The following is a 16,404-nucleotide window of genomic DNA, read 5'->3' as shown; positions in this document are numbered from 1 at the left end:
GAACTTCACGGGACTGCCGTGACTTCTCAAATACGGTGGATGGTGGCTTAGCCACTTTATTCACCGGTTCTCTCAGGAGGTCCCGTGGACGGGTGCACCTGCAGGTTCCTGCGATGGTCTGGAAGCTGATCGCCTGCAATGGGTGGTTCTTCCTTCTCCCAGTCCCTGCCTTTGCCTTCTGGGACTTGGGTGGTGGAGCTGGAGCACTTGCCAGTGAAGACTGAGGCAAAAACGTCATTGAGTATCTCAGTCTTCTCCATATCCCAGGTAACCAGGCGTCCTGTTTCCTTCTGGAGATGGCCCACATTTTCCCTGGTCTCCCTGTTATCCCCGTCATACCTTAGAAGCTTTTCGTGTTGCCCTTGATGTCGCAGGCTAGCTCTAATTCTGTCAGGGCTGTGGCTTTCCTAACCCGCTCTCTGGCTGTTGGACGATGTCTCTCTGTTTCTCCCAGGTTAACTGTCCTTTCCGCCACCTTCTGTAGGCTTCGTTTGGTCTTTGAGTTTGCCCAGGAGCTCCTGGTTCATCTGTGCTGGCCTCCTGGTGGTTTTGCCTGACGTCCTCTGTTTTGGCATGCATTGCTCCTGAGCTTGGAGGAGGTGATCCTCGAATATTAACCAGCTTCCCTGGGTCCTTCTTCCCTCCAGGGCTGTGTCCCATGGTATTGTACCAAGCAAGTCCCTGAAGAGGTGAAAGTCTGCTCTCCTGAAGCCCAGGGTAGCTCATTGTCCAGAAGATAAAAGATTAAAAAAAAAAAATTAAAATCCACATAAGTTTGTGGAAGCAAACTGAAAGGAGAAAAGGACTCATAAATAGTACATTTAGTTTAATTCTTGTTTCATTGCAAGTTAATGTTAGCGTGGTAGCACTGGAGAGGAGGCAAGTGCCCTCTTGGGAAAGGTTGGCCAGCACTAGCGCCCCTCTCTCCTTCAAGACCAAGGACAGCTGTTATTCTTGAGATCCTTTTGACTTTTTAAGGAATTCTAGTCGGCCACTGAAAATGCTGATTTGTTTTATGCTCAAAAGTTTGGCACACTTTTTTTTTCGTATCAAGCTCATTATTTTATTTTTTTGTCTGTCCTTCCTGTTGCATATAGGGGTTATAAATGTGCTTGCAGTCCCGGCTTCATCAGCAGAGTAAATATTTATCTGATGTGCTATTTCCACGGACTTTTAGCTGCCTATAGAGTTGGGAAGATGTTTGGATTTGGAAAGGAGAGGGTAAAGATCTCACAGGACTCTTCAAGTCCCTCTGAAGAAAAAGGAAATCAGGAGAGAAGTGAGAAAAATTAAGATACGTACCTTTAAAAACCATTTTTGTAAGAAGTTTAATTTCTTCTTCACCTTTCCTGGACCAGTTAAGTGGGTGTTGGAAAGGCGTAGTGTTTTCGTAGTGGATGTTAGCTAAACTGCAGGGCTGTGACGTGCCCCTTCAAACTTAACTCGTGCTGGTCAGCATTTCAGAAGGGAAAAGTATTTACGGAAGGTAAAACATCCCCGAAGTGTATTAAATAAACAACTTCTACCTAAAAATAAACCCGACATGCTAATTCAGTCGATCCTCTGTGCTTTAGGGTCTAGCCACCAGTTGCCATAAATTATTTTGAGAATGTTTGTGTTTCACTTCTTCCCCTTTTAAGGAGTTTTGAAGCATGCCCTCGTGTTCCTGCTTACGAGAGATAAGTCGCAGAATTGACCGGCTGCACCCTTAATCCTTTGATACCCTGTAAGCAGAACAAAGTTCTGGAAATGTCAGGCTGGTGGAACTCGTGCGGAGAACATTAGCTGCTCCTGGATGGGGTTTATAAAATGTGAGCAGGTTCAGAGCCACGTGCATGTTAACACAGCCTTTCCGACGAGAAGACATTTATCCCTCGGTCAGCGTCTCTGTGCTCGGTTTTGAGAAGCCCCTCTGAAGATGCCCGGCTGTCTTAGGAACCAGCCACATCTTGTGAGTCCTGGGAGGAAGGCGGTCACTCGATATGGCAAAACACGGACAGATCGACACTGCCAATGAATAACCGGGGAAATTACGGGGGAAATAGGAGCACAAGTACAAGAATATATGTTGTTTGTATTATTCCCAGAGAAAACGGGAGGTCACCGTGAACTCATACTGTTCATAATGGAAATTTATCTCTGTTGCATTCGGCGTCTGTGGGTGGTTGGGTTGGGGTTTTTTAACAAGTCGCTACTTAACTCTCTTACATTCGTTTCCAAGTGTAGATTTTAATTTGTATGAAACAGAACAAACTGGTAAGGAAAATGTGCTGGAGTTGCTTGTTTGGAGTATCCCATCGAGAAGCCGACGTTGCTGGATTGTTGAGAATTCTGTGTGTTAAACTATCAGAAAAAGGTGGAGCATGGGCTCCCTTACCAGTGGCTGCATCTGGTGTTACCCAGCAGCTCCTCCGCTGTGCCTGCATGTGGGACAGGGACGGCTGCCACCAGCCGGCGCACACCCCCCGGCTGCAGGAGAGCCTGCAGCAGGGCTGCTGTGCCCTTACTGCCCTGCCCGAGCTGCAGGAGGCTGCAAAGGTACCTGGCGGGGAAAGCTGCCAGGGAAGAGTTCACCAGCCAACAGTCCTCCGTGGAATCCTCTCTACTGAGCATCTCCAAGTGGCTTTTGTGTTACAAGTTAAAATGTGACCCATACTGTAGCCACAGCAGCATCTTGTCACGCTGTGTCCTCAGCAAGCTGCAATGACATCTTCTGCCGTGAGAAGTGAGAGCATGTCTCTTGGAGAGAGGAGTCTGTGTAAGGAAGCGGGGGGTGTCACCACGCGCATGTGCAAATGGCAGGTTGTTCCCCACAGGTCAGCAGGGATGTGTCTCCCGTGGTGTGGACTGGGTGCATCCTCCGCATTCTCTTGGTTCATAGCTTGCTCTAAAGGCAGGTGGGTGCTGCCAGTTTGCCACTGGCAGCCAAGCTAGTACCTGAGCGAAGGGAGAGTTCAGAAAACAGTGATGAAAAAGTACGTCAACGTCCAAACTGACCTGAGATGAGAAGGACGTGGCAGAAGAGCCCCAGCAGCCTGAGTGGGCTTGATCCATGAAATGTGGCGACAGCAGCAACCTGATGAGTGTCATTTTGGAGGCAGCTTTTCCCAGGTAGCCCGCACGTTGTCGAGGCGGGCAGAAATGATTGACAGCAGTGAGGAGCTGTGTTCTAAATGCCCCAGCCTTACTCAAGTGTTTGAGGGAACAGATTTCAGAGACTGAGGTAGTCTTTTTGATATACGGGTTCTGGTTAATGTGTTTTACTGTTATTCTCGTTTCTGCTGGCCAGTGACAGCCAATCCGTGCCTGGCATCAAGCCCCTTCAGACCAGGAAAAAAAAGGGATTTCACTTTTATCCCAAAGCATTGATGAAAGGTGGTCGTGTTTCAGCTGTCGGAAATATTAATGAACGGCTTATACTCAGCCGAATATAGACTGTGGGACAGACTGCTCACAGCTGCCTCGCTCTGCTCGCTGGGGCAGGCGTCTTTACCCTCTGGAGTTTTCCACTTCTCTCCGTTTTTCTTGGTCTTTTTCTTTCCCTGTTGACTGCCACCCACATGATTTGTCTCACGAGTTCATTCTCCATCCAAAGACAACTGGGCATTGCTCGCTTGAGATGCCTCTTTAGAGTCTTCTGGTGAGGATTGTTAGAAGCCGTTCACAGAACCATGGACTGGTTGAGGCTGGACGGAACCTCTGGAGACAGTTGCCCAGGACTGTGACCGGGTGGCTTTTGATGCCTCCAAGGGAGGAGGTTCCTCAGCCTCGCTGGTGACCTGTTCTGGCTCTCAGTCATGCTCACAGCGAAAGGCAGAGTGGGGCTCTTCTGCCACAGGGGCAGAGTCACAGACCCACAAGCCCATCGCATGGGACTCATCAGGATTGGGCACTTGGGTCGTTTTACCGTTTGCTGTATCTGCCCACAGAGGGCTTTGGCTCAGCCCGAGGATTGGTTCCCATTCGACTACAGCTTTGTCTGTAGCGATTGAATAACCTTTTTTTTAATCTTACTGAATGAAATACAGGAGCAAGGTGTCTGAATGCTCTTTGTTGTTACGCTGAATAGGTGTTCTTCTCACAGGTGCACCTGAACTACAGCTTGACAACATGAGTCACGCTGATGTGTAGTCTTTAATTGCATTGTTTTACTTTAATCTTCTTCAAAGAGCCAGGAGCTTTGTAGTGTTATATTTGGAAATATTTGTTAAATCATTTTGCATACACTGCAGCAGCATCTAAAAAAAAAAAATCTCCTTATCATGTTTTTTGTGCAATTCAGTTCATTAGGAAGTCTGCTGTTGATTTCATTTTGACCACAACAGGTTTTAGCTGAGCTTGGTGATGCCTCATTAGATTTGTCACTGAATTTTTAAGACTAATCAGGGGCTTTTAGTGTGTGCCTCTGCAAGGGGGGCTTTCAGTGTTTTGTGTGGAAAGCACAGCAGATGTCATGTTGCGTTTCTCCTATGACCCAAGTCAGGCTGCATTTATCAGTTACAGAAAGACGGCAAGAGCCCTGAGCAGGTAAAAGCCCGTTCTAGTCCATTTGTGCTAAAGGATAAGGAACGGACCTCAAGAGCTTCCAGCCTGAACGGGTCCATGATTCTGTGTGGGACGGCTGCGCTAAGCTCTCCCTGGAGCCTCCTCTTCTCCAGGCTGAACAGCCCCAAGTCTCAGCCTTTCTCCATAGCACAAGTCCTCCAGCCCCCTGTCCATGTTTGTGCCCCTCTGGACCTGCTCCAACAGCTCCATGTCAGTCTTGTCCTGGGGACTCCAGAGCTGGATGCAGTGCTCCGGGTGAGGTCTCACGAGCAGCTTAAGAGGGTGAGAATTGCTGCCCTCGACTGCTGGCCATGCTGCTTCTTATGCAGCCCAGGACACAGCTGGATTTCTGGGCTGCAGATGCTTGTTGCCAGCTCATGTCCAATTTTTCATCCACCAGTATCTCCAGGTGCTCCTCCTCGGGGCTGCTCTCAATCCATTCATCCCCAGCCTGTGCTGGTACCGGGGGTTGCCCCGACCCAAGTGCAGCACCTTGTCCTTGGCCCTGTTGAACCTCACTGGGCTGAGGAAGTTCAGCAGCTTGGAGTCACCTGCAACATCCGCAGGTGTGCGTGGATTTAAATAACGTGTATTTCTGCACCCTTGGCTCCAGTCTTTGTCTGCTGTGTTTTAGTCAGCAGCTCTGGTGTTTCAGTTGTGCTTCTACTGCCCATACGTGGGAAAGGAGTTGGAAATGTGGTGGTTTGGTCACGTCCTGCTGATGCATCATCATGAAGGAAATGTTGTTTTGTTTACTTGGTGTGGAACCAGTTTGGCTCCAGCACCTGCGTATGCGTGGTGAACTTCTGAACTTGCAGTATTGCCTGTGGGATTGATACTGTTTTAAATAAATGAGCATTTGCGTTTTGCCTGGACATGATGTAATGAGATAATTGCAGAACCATTTGGCTTTTAACCGCAGATGCAGCCCCTTTTTTTAAGGTACTCTGTGTAGCTTAACCAGATAACAAGACATTAATCTTCAGTCTCTGCTGCTTCGTCAAGTAGCAGAAGAATCATAGGCTGAAGGGCTGACACAGAGCTCCCCTGACACTCAGTTTTCGGGAACACCGGTGCTAATCTTGACTGTCTCCAGCAGAAGGCTTTTGTCTGGAAGGAATCCAGAGGTTTGTGTTGTGGCAGGTGTTTGAATCCACAGCAGCAGCTTGATGGTCTCCAAGTTCTTTTCCTGAAGTTGTTTTCCTGTGGCAAGATGGCCTGTGTCCCAGTGGTGGGGTTTGTGTAGCACAGGTGAACGCAGGGTGCAGTAACTGACTGCCCACCTCTGCTGCTCGGTTGGTGGTGGCTGGAGGAACCCACATGTGCGTGGTGGGTTGACCCTGGTCGGATGCCAGGTGCCCACCAAAGCCACTCTGTCACTGCCCTCCTCAGCTGGACAGGGGAGAGAAGACGTAATGAAAGGCTCTTGAGGTGAGATGAGGACAGGGAGATCCCTCGCCAGTTACTGTCACAGGCAAAACAGACTCGACTTGGAGAAATTAATTTAATTTATTACCAATCAAAACAGAGGCAGGTAATGAGAAATAAAACTCATCTTAAAACATCTTCCCCTCCCACCCCACCCCTCCTTCCTTCTTCCTGGGCCCAAGTTCACTCAGGATTTTCTCTACCTCCCCCTCTCCTCCAGCGGCACAGGGAGACAGGGAATGGGGATTGTGGTCAGCTCATCACATCTTGTTGCTGCCACTCCCTCCTCAGAGGGAGGATTCCTCATGCTCTTCCGCTGCTCCAGCGTGAGGTCCCTGCTCCAGCAAGGGGTCCCTCCCACAGGAGACAGTCCTCCACAAACTTCTCCAACACGAGTCCTTCCCCCGGGTTATAGTTCTTCATGAAGAAGTCTCTTCCACAGGGTGCAGCCATTCAGGAGCAGAGCGCTCCAGCGTGGGTCCCCCACAGGGTCACAAGTCCTGCCAGCAAACCTGCTCCAGCGCGGGTGCCTCTCTCCATGGGGCCACAGAAGCCTGCTCCAGTGCAGGCTTCCAGCGGGGTCACACCTCCTGTGGACCCCCACCTGCTCCAGCGTGGGGTCCTCCGCGGGTGGATCCGCTCCACTGTGGACGCCATGGGCTGCAGGGGGGCAACCTGCCTCACCAGGGGCTTCGCCAGCGGCTGGAGGGGAATCTCTGCCCCGGCGCCTGGCGCCTCTCCTCCCCCTCCTTCTTCCCTGACCTGGCTGTGTGCAGAGCCGTTCCTCTCACATCTTCTCATTCCTCTCTGGCTGCTGCTGCCCAGCAGGGTTTCCCCCCTCGATACGTTCTCTCAGAGGCGCTACTCCCTTCGCTGACCAGCTCAGCCTTCGTCAGCGGCGGGTCCGTCTGGAGCCGGATGGCATTGGCTCTGTCAGACACGGCGGAGGCTTGTAGCAGCTTCTCACAGAAGCCACCCCTGTCACTGCCCCCGCTATCAAAACCTTGCCACGCAAACCCAGTACAGTGTGCTAGCATTTAACAGATCTTTCTCGCTTAAAATCCACGTAGTAAAATTGGTGACCACTCTTCATTTTGTTTCTCTGAAGGAGAAAGGTTGTGTCTGGGTTAACTGTTGTCATGGAAGAAATGCACGTTGTTTTCACACATCCTTGAAGTATTATAAGGTTGCACAGTGGAGATTTCGTTTTTTAATTTATTTGAATATCTACTATGGGTGTGCACAACCACGCTGAGATTCACGTGCTAATTTCGTGAGATGTGGTGATGGTCACTGGTCATGTTAGAAGAAGAAATTGTGGGAGCTTCTGCCGCTTACCATGTGTGGACAGAGCCTCACAACCGACTGGTGTGGAATACCCGTGTTAAACTGTGCTAAAGCTGATGGCTGATTTTGACTGCCCACAAAATTGTTAGACATTTAACGGTTTAATATTACACTGTGTTTAAGTTACGGACATTTCTAAATAAGAAATAAATATTGCTTAAACACTTGGCCATTTAAAATACAGCGTTGAAATGCCCACAGCTGCCTTCAAATCACAAGCAAGTAGAAACGTTGCATGGCGAAGGCAGCTGAGTCACCTACGAGGTACAGGGTTAGTATTTCGAGTCTGAATAAACAAATAATTTCCAAATAATAGTAAAGAGGAGACTATTTAAAACCTCAGTCACAAGCCATGGTAGCCTTAGCACAGCAGGAGATTTCTAGAACAAAGGGAGATTTGATGGAATCACACTGGAAAATAAAGTTGTGGCCTCTCGGTTTGGTTTTAGTATGATACTGAACTCGATGCTGCTCGCAGCATAAATTTTCAAGGAGTACTTTGAAAATAATGTAGTTGCATCGCAGCAACCAGTTGCAAGAAGTAGGATGGGGAGGAATCTGGGGGTTCATCAGATAAATATTTGGCGTGAGTCCTAGACACCGAGAGATGTCTGGGTAGCGGAAGGATTCGTGCAGCTTGTGTGGTAGGTAGGGGGAGGAGGCTTTAGGCACGTGGCACGGGGAATCCCACGTGCACATCTTCCTATCCTGTCTTGCCCAGTGGTTATTGATGAGGGTCAGACCACATGAAGCTCTTCCCTTATGCCGCACGAGGTGGAGAAGCACGAGGCCGTTGCAGAGGCTGGGTAGGAAGTGATGAACCAGTAGCATTTGTGTGTTTGTGGAGCCCGTCCCGTCTCCAGTGCTGTTCTGCTTTCTCTGCGCTTTTAGGAATACAAACCTATGTAAGTCAATGCTTATTCCACATCTTAAAGATCTTGCTTATCACAAGAGTGAGAAAAACTTAATTCTTTTATGGTGAAAAACCAAGATTTCAGGAAGTGCAGGTACGGCGTGGCCTTGTTGTGCCCCGGAAGAGTTCTGATGGCCTCTGCTCCCCGTGAGTGAGTGCTGAAGGTCGCTCCAGCGATCCCTTGTTTCTGGGGAGAGACTGCAGTAGTGAGACCAAGGCATGAACGGAGACTGCAAACCTCCTGAACTTCACTCCCACCCCAAACCCACTCCCTTTGCCCTGGTCTTTGCAGGTTTGAACTGCTGCAAGTTAAATTCTCGTTTTCAGTGGAGAAGGGGTGAGATAAGCCACCTTCAGTCCCGTCATCCCTCTATATTTCTCTTTGTGTGTTCTTCTGAAAGAAGCATGCCAGAGGTTCTCATGTAAACATAGAGGATTCTCATGTCAAAATATGATGGATATTGCAATTTCAGTTGTACCCATTAGAGAAGATTATTTTTTCCTTTTTTGCCATGCCTCCCACAGGTCATCAATGTCGACGGAACAATGAGGAAGACCCTCCTAGAAGACAAGCTGCCACATATATTTGGGTTCACGCTGCTGGGAGATTACATCTACTGGACTGACTGGCAGAGACGAAGCATTGAGAGAGTTCACAAGATAAAGGCTAGCAGAGACATCATCATCGATCAGCTGCCAGATTTGATGGGCCTTAAAGCCACAAGTGTCACCAAAGTGCTTGGTAAGCCTGAGCAATCGTGGATCTAGAGCGGTTTCTAGATGGACTTGCTTTCCTTAAGCAGCTGCTGCTTGCTCGTAGTGAGAGGAGCTGCGGGCTCACGTGCTTGAATCATTTTCAAGGGAAACTGCAGCTTTGTAAAGCTGGGGAAATACAGCGATGCAAGAGTGGGCTTCCAGTTTTTAGTGACCCTTGACATAAGCCTTCCCCAGCTTCCACCACACTCTTAGAATTTTTGTGAGGAGAATTCTCCTTCTGCCTTCAATCTACAGCATCGTTACTTCTGGTGCTCACAGAATGGCTCCATTTTCTGATGCTCTTTTGTTGCAACACACAGTGCCGGTGATGTTCCGTTAGCGGAACACTTGTCACTGTGTCGGGTGGTAAAGGCAGAGTTAATGGCCACTACTAATTGCCTCACAGCACGTGGTACTTCCAACACCTAAAATTAACTCTTGTCCTCAGCGTGGGATCAGCAGCTCCATGTGCTCCCACTGCGCCTGCTGCAAGGTGCAGCCCGTGGGGTCAGTCCTCTGCTAGCATTCTGCAGAGGAGAATGGCCCAGTACCTCCTGGGTCAGAGACAGCTCCTGAGGGGTGTGTGGTCACCACAGAGCCGTCTGCTACCTGGAACGGTGGAGTCTGGGGGTGGCAGTGAACAGACTCGTTGGTCAGCTCTGAAGTTTGCTGAGAATAGTTGCAACAGAATCACGTAAAGTAGGCTGTCAGTACGTGGCTTGCCAGCCTCTCAGGAAGCTTCACTTGGAGGATAATCAAGTCCTCAAGCTGCAAGTTAGGGCATCAGTCTGAAATACCTTTGTATGCCCTACAAAGGGGGGAGTAGGAGTAACCTGGCTGAGACTGATCCTGGAGATTTTTTTTTCTTTTGTTTTGGTAACGGTGTGTAAATACCCAAATCCCTGGTTCCAGCAGATGGAGAAATGCACTCATTGATCCTTTGGTCCTTACTCTCCCCTCCACACTCCTGGCCTGGTCATGGTTGTTCACGCAAAAAAATAAGTGTGAGATTGTGGTGATCTTGTGGAACTGCTTCTGCTAATGAATCTTCTCAGCTTTAAAATAAAGAGCCGGGAAAGCACTGCAGTCACACGGCTCTTCCCTCACCGTTCTGTGTCACGGAACCTTTGTAAAAGCGGTGGTTCCCCGAGATACGAAGATCGAGTACCTGACCAAAGGCAGCCGAGCTGGATGTGTATGCGATCGCCTGCCTTCAGGGAAAGAATTTAATCCCTGGGGAAACTAGAAGGATGTCTTTGTAGCTGTTGTTTGTACTGTAGGAGGGATAAGACCAGCTTCCTAATCCTGGGGTAGGAAAGAAACAGTTTTGAACATTTGGGGTTTTTAGAATTCCCTGCTGACAACCCTTAGCATTAACTGATTTGGAAAAATTACACTGCTCAGCCTCTCCTCCTCCCCTCTGCCCCTACGTCCACAACGCACCAATATCTGTTTTGTTTTGTTCTGTTTTGTTTTTTAAGGAACTAATCCATGTGCAGAGAACAACGGAGGTTGCAGCCACCTGTGTTTCTTTACACCTCAGGAGGCCAGGTGTGCCTGTCCCATTGGCCTGGAGCTGCTGAGTGACCTGAAGACGTGCATCATTCCTGAAGCCTTCTTAGTTTTCACAAGCAGAGCAGCAATTCATAGGATTTCCCTCGAGACCAATAATAATGACGTTGCTATTCCTCTTACTGGAGTCAAGGAAGCATCTGCTCTGGATTTCGATGTCTCCGATAACAGAATCTATTGGACTGATGTTAGTCTGAAGGTATTGCTGACGTGTGAATTCCCCCAGTACAAACCCCCGGGGCAGGTCCTTTGATCTGACCAAGGTCTCTGTTACACGATCTGTCCTGCAGTTGCTAATGTTGTCGCTGAATTGCATCCAAGGAGGCTCTTGGAGGTGAAGGCAGTTGCATTGTTGGACGCACAGTTGGGTGACAGGCATCTTCCTGCTTCAGATACAAATCCCGAGTGGTGTCTGCTCAGACCGAGTGCTGGATGCTTGGGTGCTGCATGTGCTGCATCCCTGTATGCGCTGTTGTAGGAGAGCCGTTTTCATGTCACGCAGAAATCCGAACATCCAGCTGGGCCACCCCCCGAGCTTTCTGTCGTCTCCCAGTCCTGACACGGAAGGCGATCTTACCCAATATTAACATTTGGCAAGTGAACTTTGGGTTGGTTCCTGTTGGTCTGTGGCTCTGGCTTGGCACAGAAGAGCCCAGGGAGCTTGTCCACGCCCCTCCACGCTGTGTTAAGCCCCCGTCTCCCCCCAGCTGTACCTCAGTGAGTTCCGCAGGGGTCTGGCATGTCCTGTGACACGTTTGCTTCACGCGCGGGTGCGTGCTACAGGGAGCAGGGTGCTGCTCGTCAGGGCCACTGTGCTTTTGGAGTGGATTATGTAATGGTAGGAAAGGAGAACTGAGCTCCTCTGGTTTGCCTCTCCACGGGTTTTCCAAGAGCAAGCGCCACTTCCTTGCCAGTGTGCCTGCGCCATAGCAGGGAGGAGCTCCCTGTAGGGCTGCAGGGCACCGGCCGTTCCCAGGGCCTCTCTGAAGGCTGGTGAAGGTTGTGCCTCAGCATCGCTGGTGGCGTGGAAACCTCTCCTCCAGGAGCAGTGCCAGTGCCGTGGATCAGCATACCGCAGGCACAGTGGCTACATACATCGCACACGAGCACGGGGAGAGCCGGAGCTACAGCCCTCTTAACCGTCTATAGAGGAAGGTGCCTTCCTTCAGCGGCATCCGCGCCTAGAGCCCAGCCTCCTCTGGGCAGAACTGGAAAACATCGCCCTCCTCCCGAACTGCCGGCGTGCTGTCTTTCCACACACGTGTCAGCACACCTGGCTGTTCCTTACCCCCAGCTCCGGCAGCTCCGCAGCTGGCAGCTCCCTTTCCTTGGATGGCCACCACTTCCCTGATCACCTCTGGCCTCTGTTTAGAGGAGAATTTCTTTTCAAAAAGGGTTTATATTTTTTCGGAGTTGTGAGTTATACCTGTAAAAATATACTAGCTGATCTCTGGTTTTGACGCTTACCTTTAAAAATATAAAATGGCTCTTACCCTGATGTGTCCATTTATCAGACTATCAGAAATTAATAGCTGAAATATTAGCAGGTGTGTGGAGCGCTGATGGGTGTTGGTAACGAGGGTGGGTCCTTGTGGCCCCGGGAGCTGTCAGGGAGGTGCCCGGGGCTGGTCCAGGGCTCCGTGTGAGCTCGTACCTGCTCAGTCCTTGCCCGTGGCTCGTTTCGTGGCGCATGCGTAACCAAGATGTAGACGGGATCAGCAAACTTGCTCCGGGTGACTGATCATAAGAAACAATTTAAATCAGATTTCTCTGACTTGAGATGTGCTTCTGAGACTTAAAACATTACAGAGAATTAACTAATTAAAAAAATAACCTAAACCAAAACAACTTTTCATGAGCCAATAGAGGAGAGGGAGAAGGGACAGGGCAGACCTGCAGGTACGTGGGGCGTGCTGGAAGTTCAGGTCTTTTGATCCTGTGAATCGCTTTTTGACAGCAGACATTTGTTTTAGAAAGTGTAACCCTGGCTGGGTTTGTTACTAATTTCTTTTTGTACGCTAAACTTCGCAGTAATTATTGCTGCTTATTTCAGCGGGGTGTCCGTAAAAGCCGTAATGTTTGTGCACAATTGTCTTGCAGACCATAAGCCGAGCTTTCATGAACGGGAGCTCCGTGGAACACGTGATCGAGTTTGGGCTGGATTATCCTGAGGGCATGGCTGTGGACTGGATGGGGAAGAACCTCTACTGGGCAGATACCGGGACCAATCGCATTGAGGTAGCCCGCCTGGATGGACAGTACAGGCAGGTCCTTGTGTGGAAGGACCTGGACAACCCAAGGTCTCTGGCTCTTGATCCTACCAAAGGGTAAGGGACAGTCTTGTTTTCAGAGCTTGGTGTGTGTGTTCTTGTATGCGACAAGTTAATCGGCGGTTTATGTCGCTCCGTTTCATCGGGGTCTCGACACTCCCCAACCTTCTAGGTTACAATGAAAAATTGGGAATTGTCAATCATATTTTTCTGCCTTTGTCTACAGAAGGAGCGCTGTAATACTGCACATAACCACATGGGTTAGTGCCTTTTGTTGGTTTGGGTTTTTTTTAAGAACTGAAAATAAATGCAGAAAAATCAGCGCATGCTTTGGTCTTGCCTGGCTGATGTGCTCCGTTTGTTCTCGTTGCAGATACATGTACTGGACTGAATGGGGAGGGAAACCGAGGATTGTTCGAGCGTACATGGACGGAACAAACAGCATCACTTTGGTGGATAAAGTGGGTCGTGCCAATGACCTCACTATTGATTACGCGGACCAGAGGCTGTATTGGACTGACTTGGACACAAGCATGATTGAGTCGTCGAATATGCTGGGTAATCTCATGCTGTTCTGTACCCACCAGTACAGGAAAATGCTCTGGCCACAGTGAAGCAATTGAATACTGTGAAATTGGAATAATATAATTGATAATAAATCTGCGTGTATGATTTTCTTATGAGAGGAAATGAAGAGTTACATGTTTAAGGAGATTTGAAAAAGCTTCCTAGATCAGTAACTATGTGATGATTTATAGCGAGGGTGAGGTACGATGTCATTTCTCTGGATTGGTATCAAATTGCCTGTGTTTTACCAAAGCAAAGACGACTTCAGAATGTCTCAAAGTGGGGACGACTTCCTGCAAGGCTGACTGCTAACCCCTCCTGACTTTTCAGTCTGGAAACTTATTTTCTGTTGAAGTATTCTCTCTGTTTCCAGCTTCAGACTAGTTGTATTAGTTCAAAACCAAAATTCTGCTTGTGTTTCCTGCAGCGTGGAGGGTTGTGCAGCTCCTTCTGCAGCCTGTCATCGCATGTGCTTTGGACACAACTTGATGCTCTTTCCTATCTTCCACTGGCATCCCGTCTGTATGCACAAGGGTGTGCTAACAGCCACCAAACCTCCACATTGCTACTGACGAGATAACCGACGGCGTTATCTTTTCCATCCAGACTGCACAGTCTCTCAAAGCTCTCACAAAGCTTCTGCGTTATACTTGGAGACACAAAATAGCTGGGGAGGAGCTTGAACTAGAAACCGGCATTGAGAAGAAACACAATCCTGAAATAATGTGTGGTGTCTTCAGCTGGTTCTAAAGCTGAACCTACTGTTAACATTTATTTGTGGTGAGAAAGTAGAAGGATGAGCACTGAAGCTGGCAGCGTGGAGTGCCGTCCTTTTAGGGAGCAGATTGTAAAGACTTGGGTGGACTTACAGCACGTGGGCTCCGTGGTGCAGGAAATGTTCTTAGACGTGGCCCGTGTTCTGCATCCGTGCCAGGAGGGATCCGAATGGGTGTTGCTGATAGAAACATCTACCCCTAGGAGTGAATAAAGACCTCTGAAGTGGATGAACAAGAGCTGTCCCAGCTTAATCTTAGGCATTATAAACATTGCCCAGCAGGAAAAAATAACTCTTTTGGGAGATCTTCCTCCATCTACCAACTATCAAAATTCAGTTAGTCGGTTTAACTGCTTCCTTCAGAAGAGCCTGTCCCCTGATTTCATCGCTGTGCGCCAGAAATGTTCTAAGAAGCACCTGAGAAAGTGTAGCATGTCTGTGCGCCTACCTTGGGCACTTTAGATGCCTAAAAGTAGTTTGGAACGTTGCCTCTCTGTTTAATTCTGGTAATTTATAGGGAAATGTCTTCATGTTCTAGTTTTCAGGTTTTTCATTCCTTCTCCAGTCTTGGCCAAGTGGGAGAGGGCGTGATGGAAAATAGAGCAGGGAAGGAAAAACGAAGTGTTCTGTAGAATCCAGCACTGAAATGTGTTTGAGGCAGGAGAGGATGGTGCTGATGAAGGTTACATCTTCATCTGGTGTGAAGAGGCAGAGATTCATAGCAGTTTGTGCTTGAAAATGTTGGGGAAGTGCCTTACAGTGAGACTTTGTCTGCTGCAGTAGAGTGTCTCTGGCAGAGGCCACCTGACGCTCTAGAAGGTGTCAAACCGGTTGTGAATGTGGCTGACTGAGCCACCGAGGGGGGAGTATTGTGATATCTGCGTAACAAACGGGTTCCGGATGCCCTGGGGCCGCTGGATGGTTTGTATTTCTGGAGTGAAACAGCACGGTTTCTCATAGTTGTTTCTCTGTGGCTCTCAAGTTCGTTGTTTCCTTTTGTGCACATTAATTGTCTTTTTAATTGGCCGAAGTGATTCCTGGACCTGACGGTGTTCTTGAACACGTTTTCCAGAATCTCTTTGGGATGATAAGCATGAGACATACAAAGTAGTGGTTATTTAAATGACAACACACTGGCACCGTTTCAAACAGCTCTGTAGGCAAGAGGGCGTCAGGGTGAGGGTTTTGAATGCAAGTGTTTGGGTCCCCTCTCGAGCAGATACTGCTTACTGTTGAATCCTGTGATGCTGGGTTGGAAAATGAGGGGTGATTTTTGAAAGGGAAGAAAAAACCTTTTCTTGATGCCACTCAGAGTCTTCATTTCATGACTTGGGAATTGTCCTTCAGTTGATTATCCTTATTTTTGCAGGACAAGAACGAGAAATCATAGCAGACGATCTACCTCACCCGTTCGGGTTAACCCAATACAGTGACTACATCTACTGGACAGACTGGAATCTTCACAGCATCGAAAGAGCGGACAAGACCAGTGGGAAGAACAGGACGCTTATTCAGGGCCATCTGGATTTTGTGATGGATATCTTGGTCTTCCATTCTTCGCGTCAGGATGGCTTGAATGATTGTGTGCAAAATAACGGCCACTGTGGGCACTTGTGCCTTGCCATCCCAAACGGGTTTAGGTGTGGCTGTGCTGCCCATTACACCTTGGATCCCAACAGCAGGAACTGCAGCTGTAAGCCTTGTCCTTAGCTACTCTGTTCCACAGCGCTCGGGGCTCCCAGGTGCTTGCAATCCCTTTCAGTGTAGGAGAGGAAGGGATGTCACAAATCCTTGTCAAAGGTTCTGGCTGTAGAGGTGAACGGAGTGTGGAGTTTTATATCCATTTCTGTGACAACAACGCCGTCAAGTCTGGTCTTTCTCATTTTACTAAAAGTGCTTTCTAGGTAATTCAGCTGTGGGATTGAAGCTTTTCCAGTCCTTACCTAAGGGCGTAGGTGGGTGGAAAGAAAATCTAAATAAAAAATGTCTTTTTCTTTTGAGTGTTTGATAAAGTCAGCAAAAATAACATCCAGTAGAACACCCCTCTAAGTAGTCTGAGCAACGTGCACATGCACAGTTCGCGGCCGACACCAAGCTGGGCAGGAGTGCTGATCTGCTGGAGGGTCGGGAGGCTCCACCGAGGGACCTGGCCAGGCTGGACCCATGGGCTGACGCCAGTGGGCTGAGCTTCAATGAGACCAAGTGCCGGGTGCTGCGCTGGCGGGTCAGAG

At 48.9% G+C, this 16,404-nt stretch overlaps 1 protein-coding gene across 1 annotated transcript in view; it reads left to right on the top strand.

Annotated features, from left to right (window-relative positions):
• The window catches only part of LRP5 (low density lipoprotein receptor-related protein 5), a 92,577-nt gene that overhangs the window by 45,363 nt on the left and 30,810 nt on the right, over positions 1 to 16,404 (top strand). The window contains exons 6-10 of the mRNA XM_010136682.1: positions 8,759 to 8,975; positions 10,471 to 10,760; positions 12,662 to 12,888; positions 13,205 to 13,389; positions 15,543 to 15,866. Coding sequence (XP_010134984.1) covers positions 8,759 to 8,975; positions 10,471 to 10,760; positions 12,662 to 12,888; positions 13,205 to 13,389; positions 15,543 to 15,866 — 1,243 coding nt within the window. The remainder of the gene's footprint in view (positions 1 to 8,758; positions 8,976 to 10,470; positions 10,761 to 12,661; positions 12,889 to 13,204; positions 13,390 to 15,542; positions 15,867 to 16,404) is intronic.

Source organism: Buceros rhinoceros, unplaced genomic scaffold (assembly GCF_000710305.1).
Source record: "Buceros rhinoceros silvestris isolate BGI_N320 unplaced genomic scaffold, ASM71030v1 scaffold6825, whole genome shotgun sequence".
NCBI lineage: Eukaryota > Metazoa > Chordata > Aves > Bucerotiformes > Bucerotidae > Buceros > Buceros rhinoceros.
This window is presented reverse-complemented; position numbering and strand designations above follow the sequence as displayed.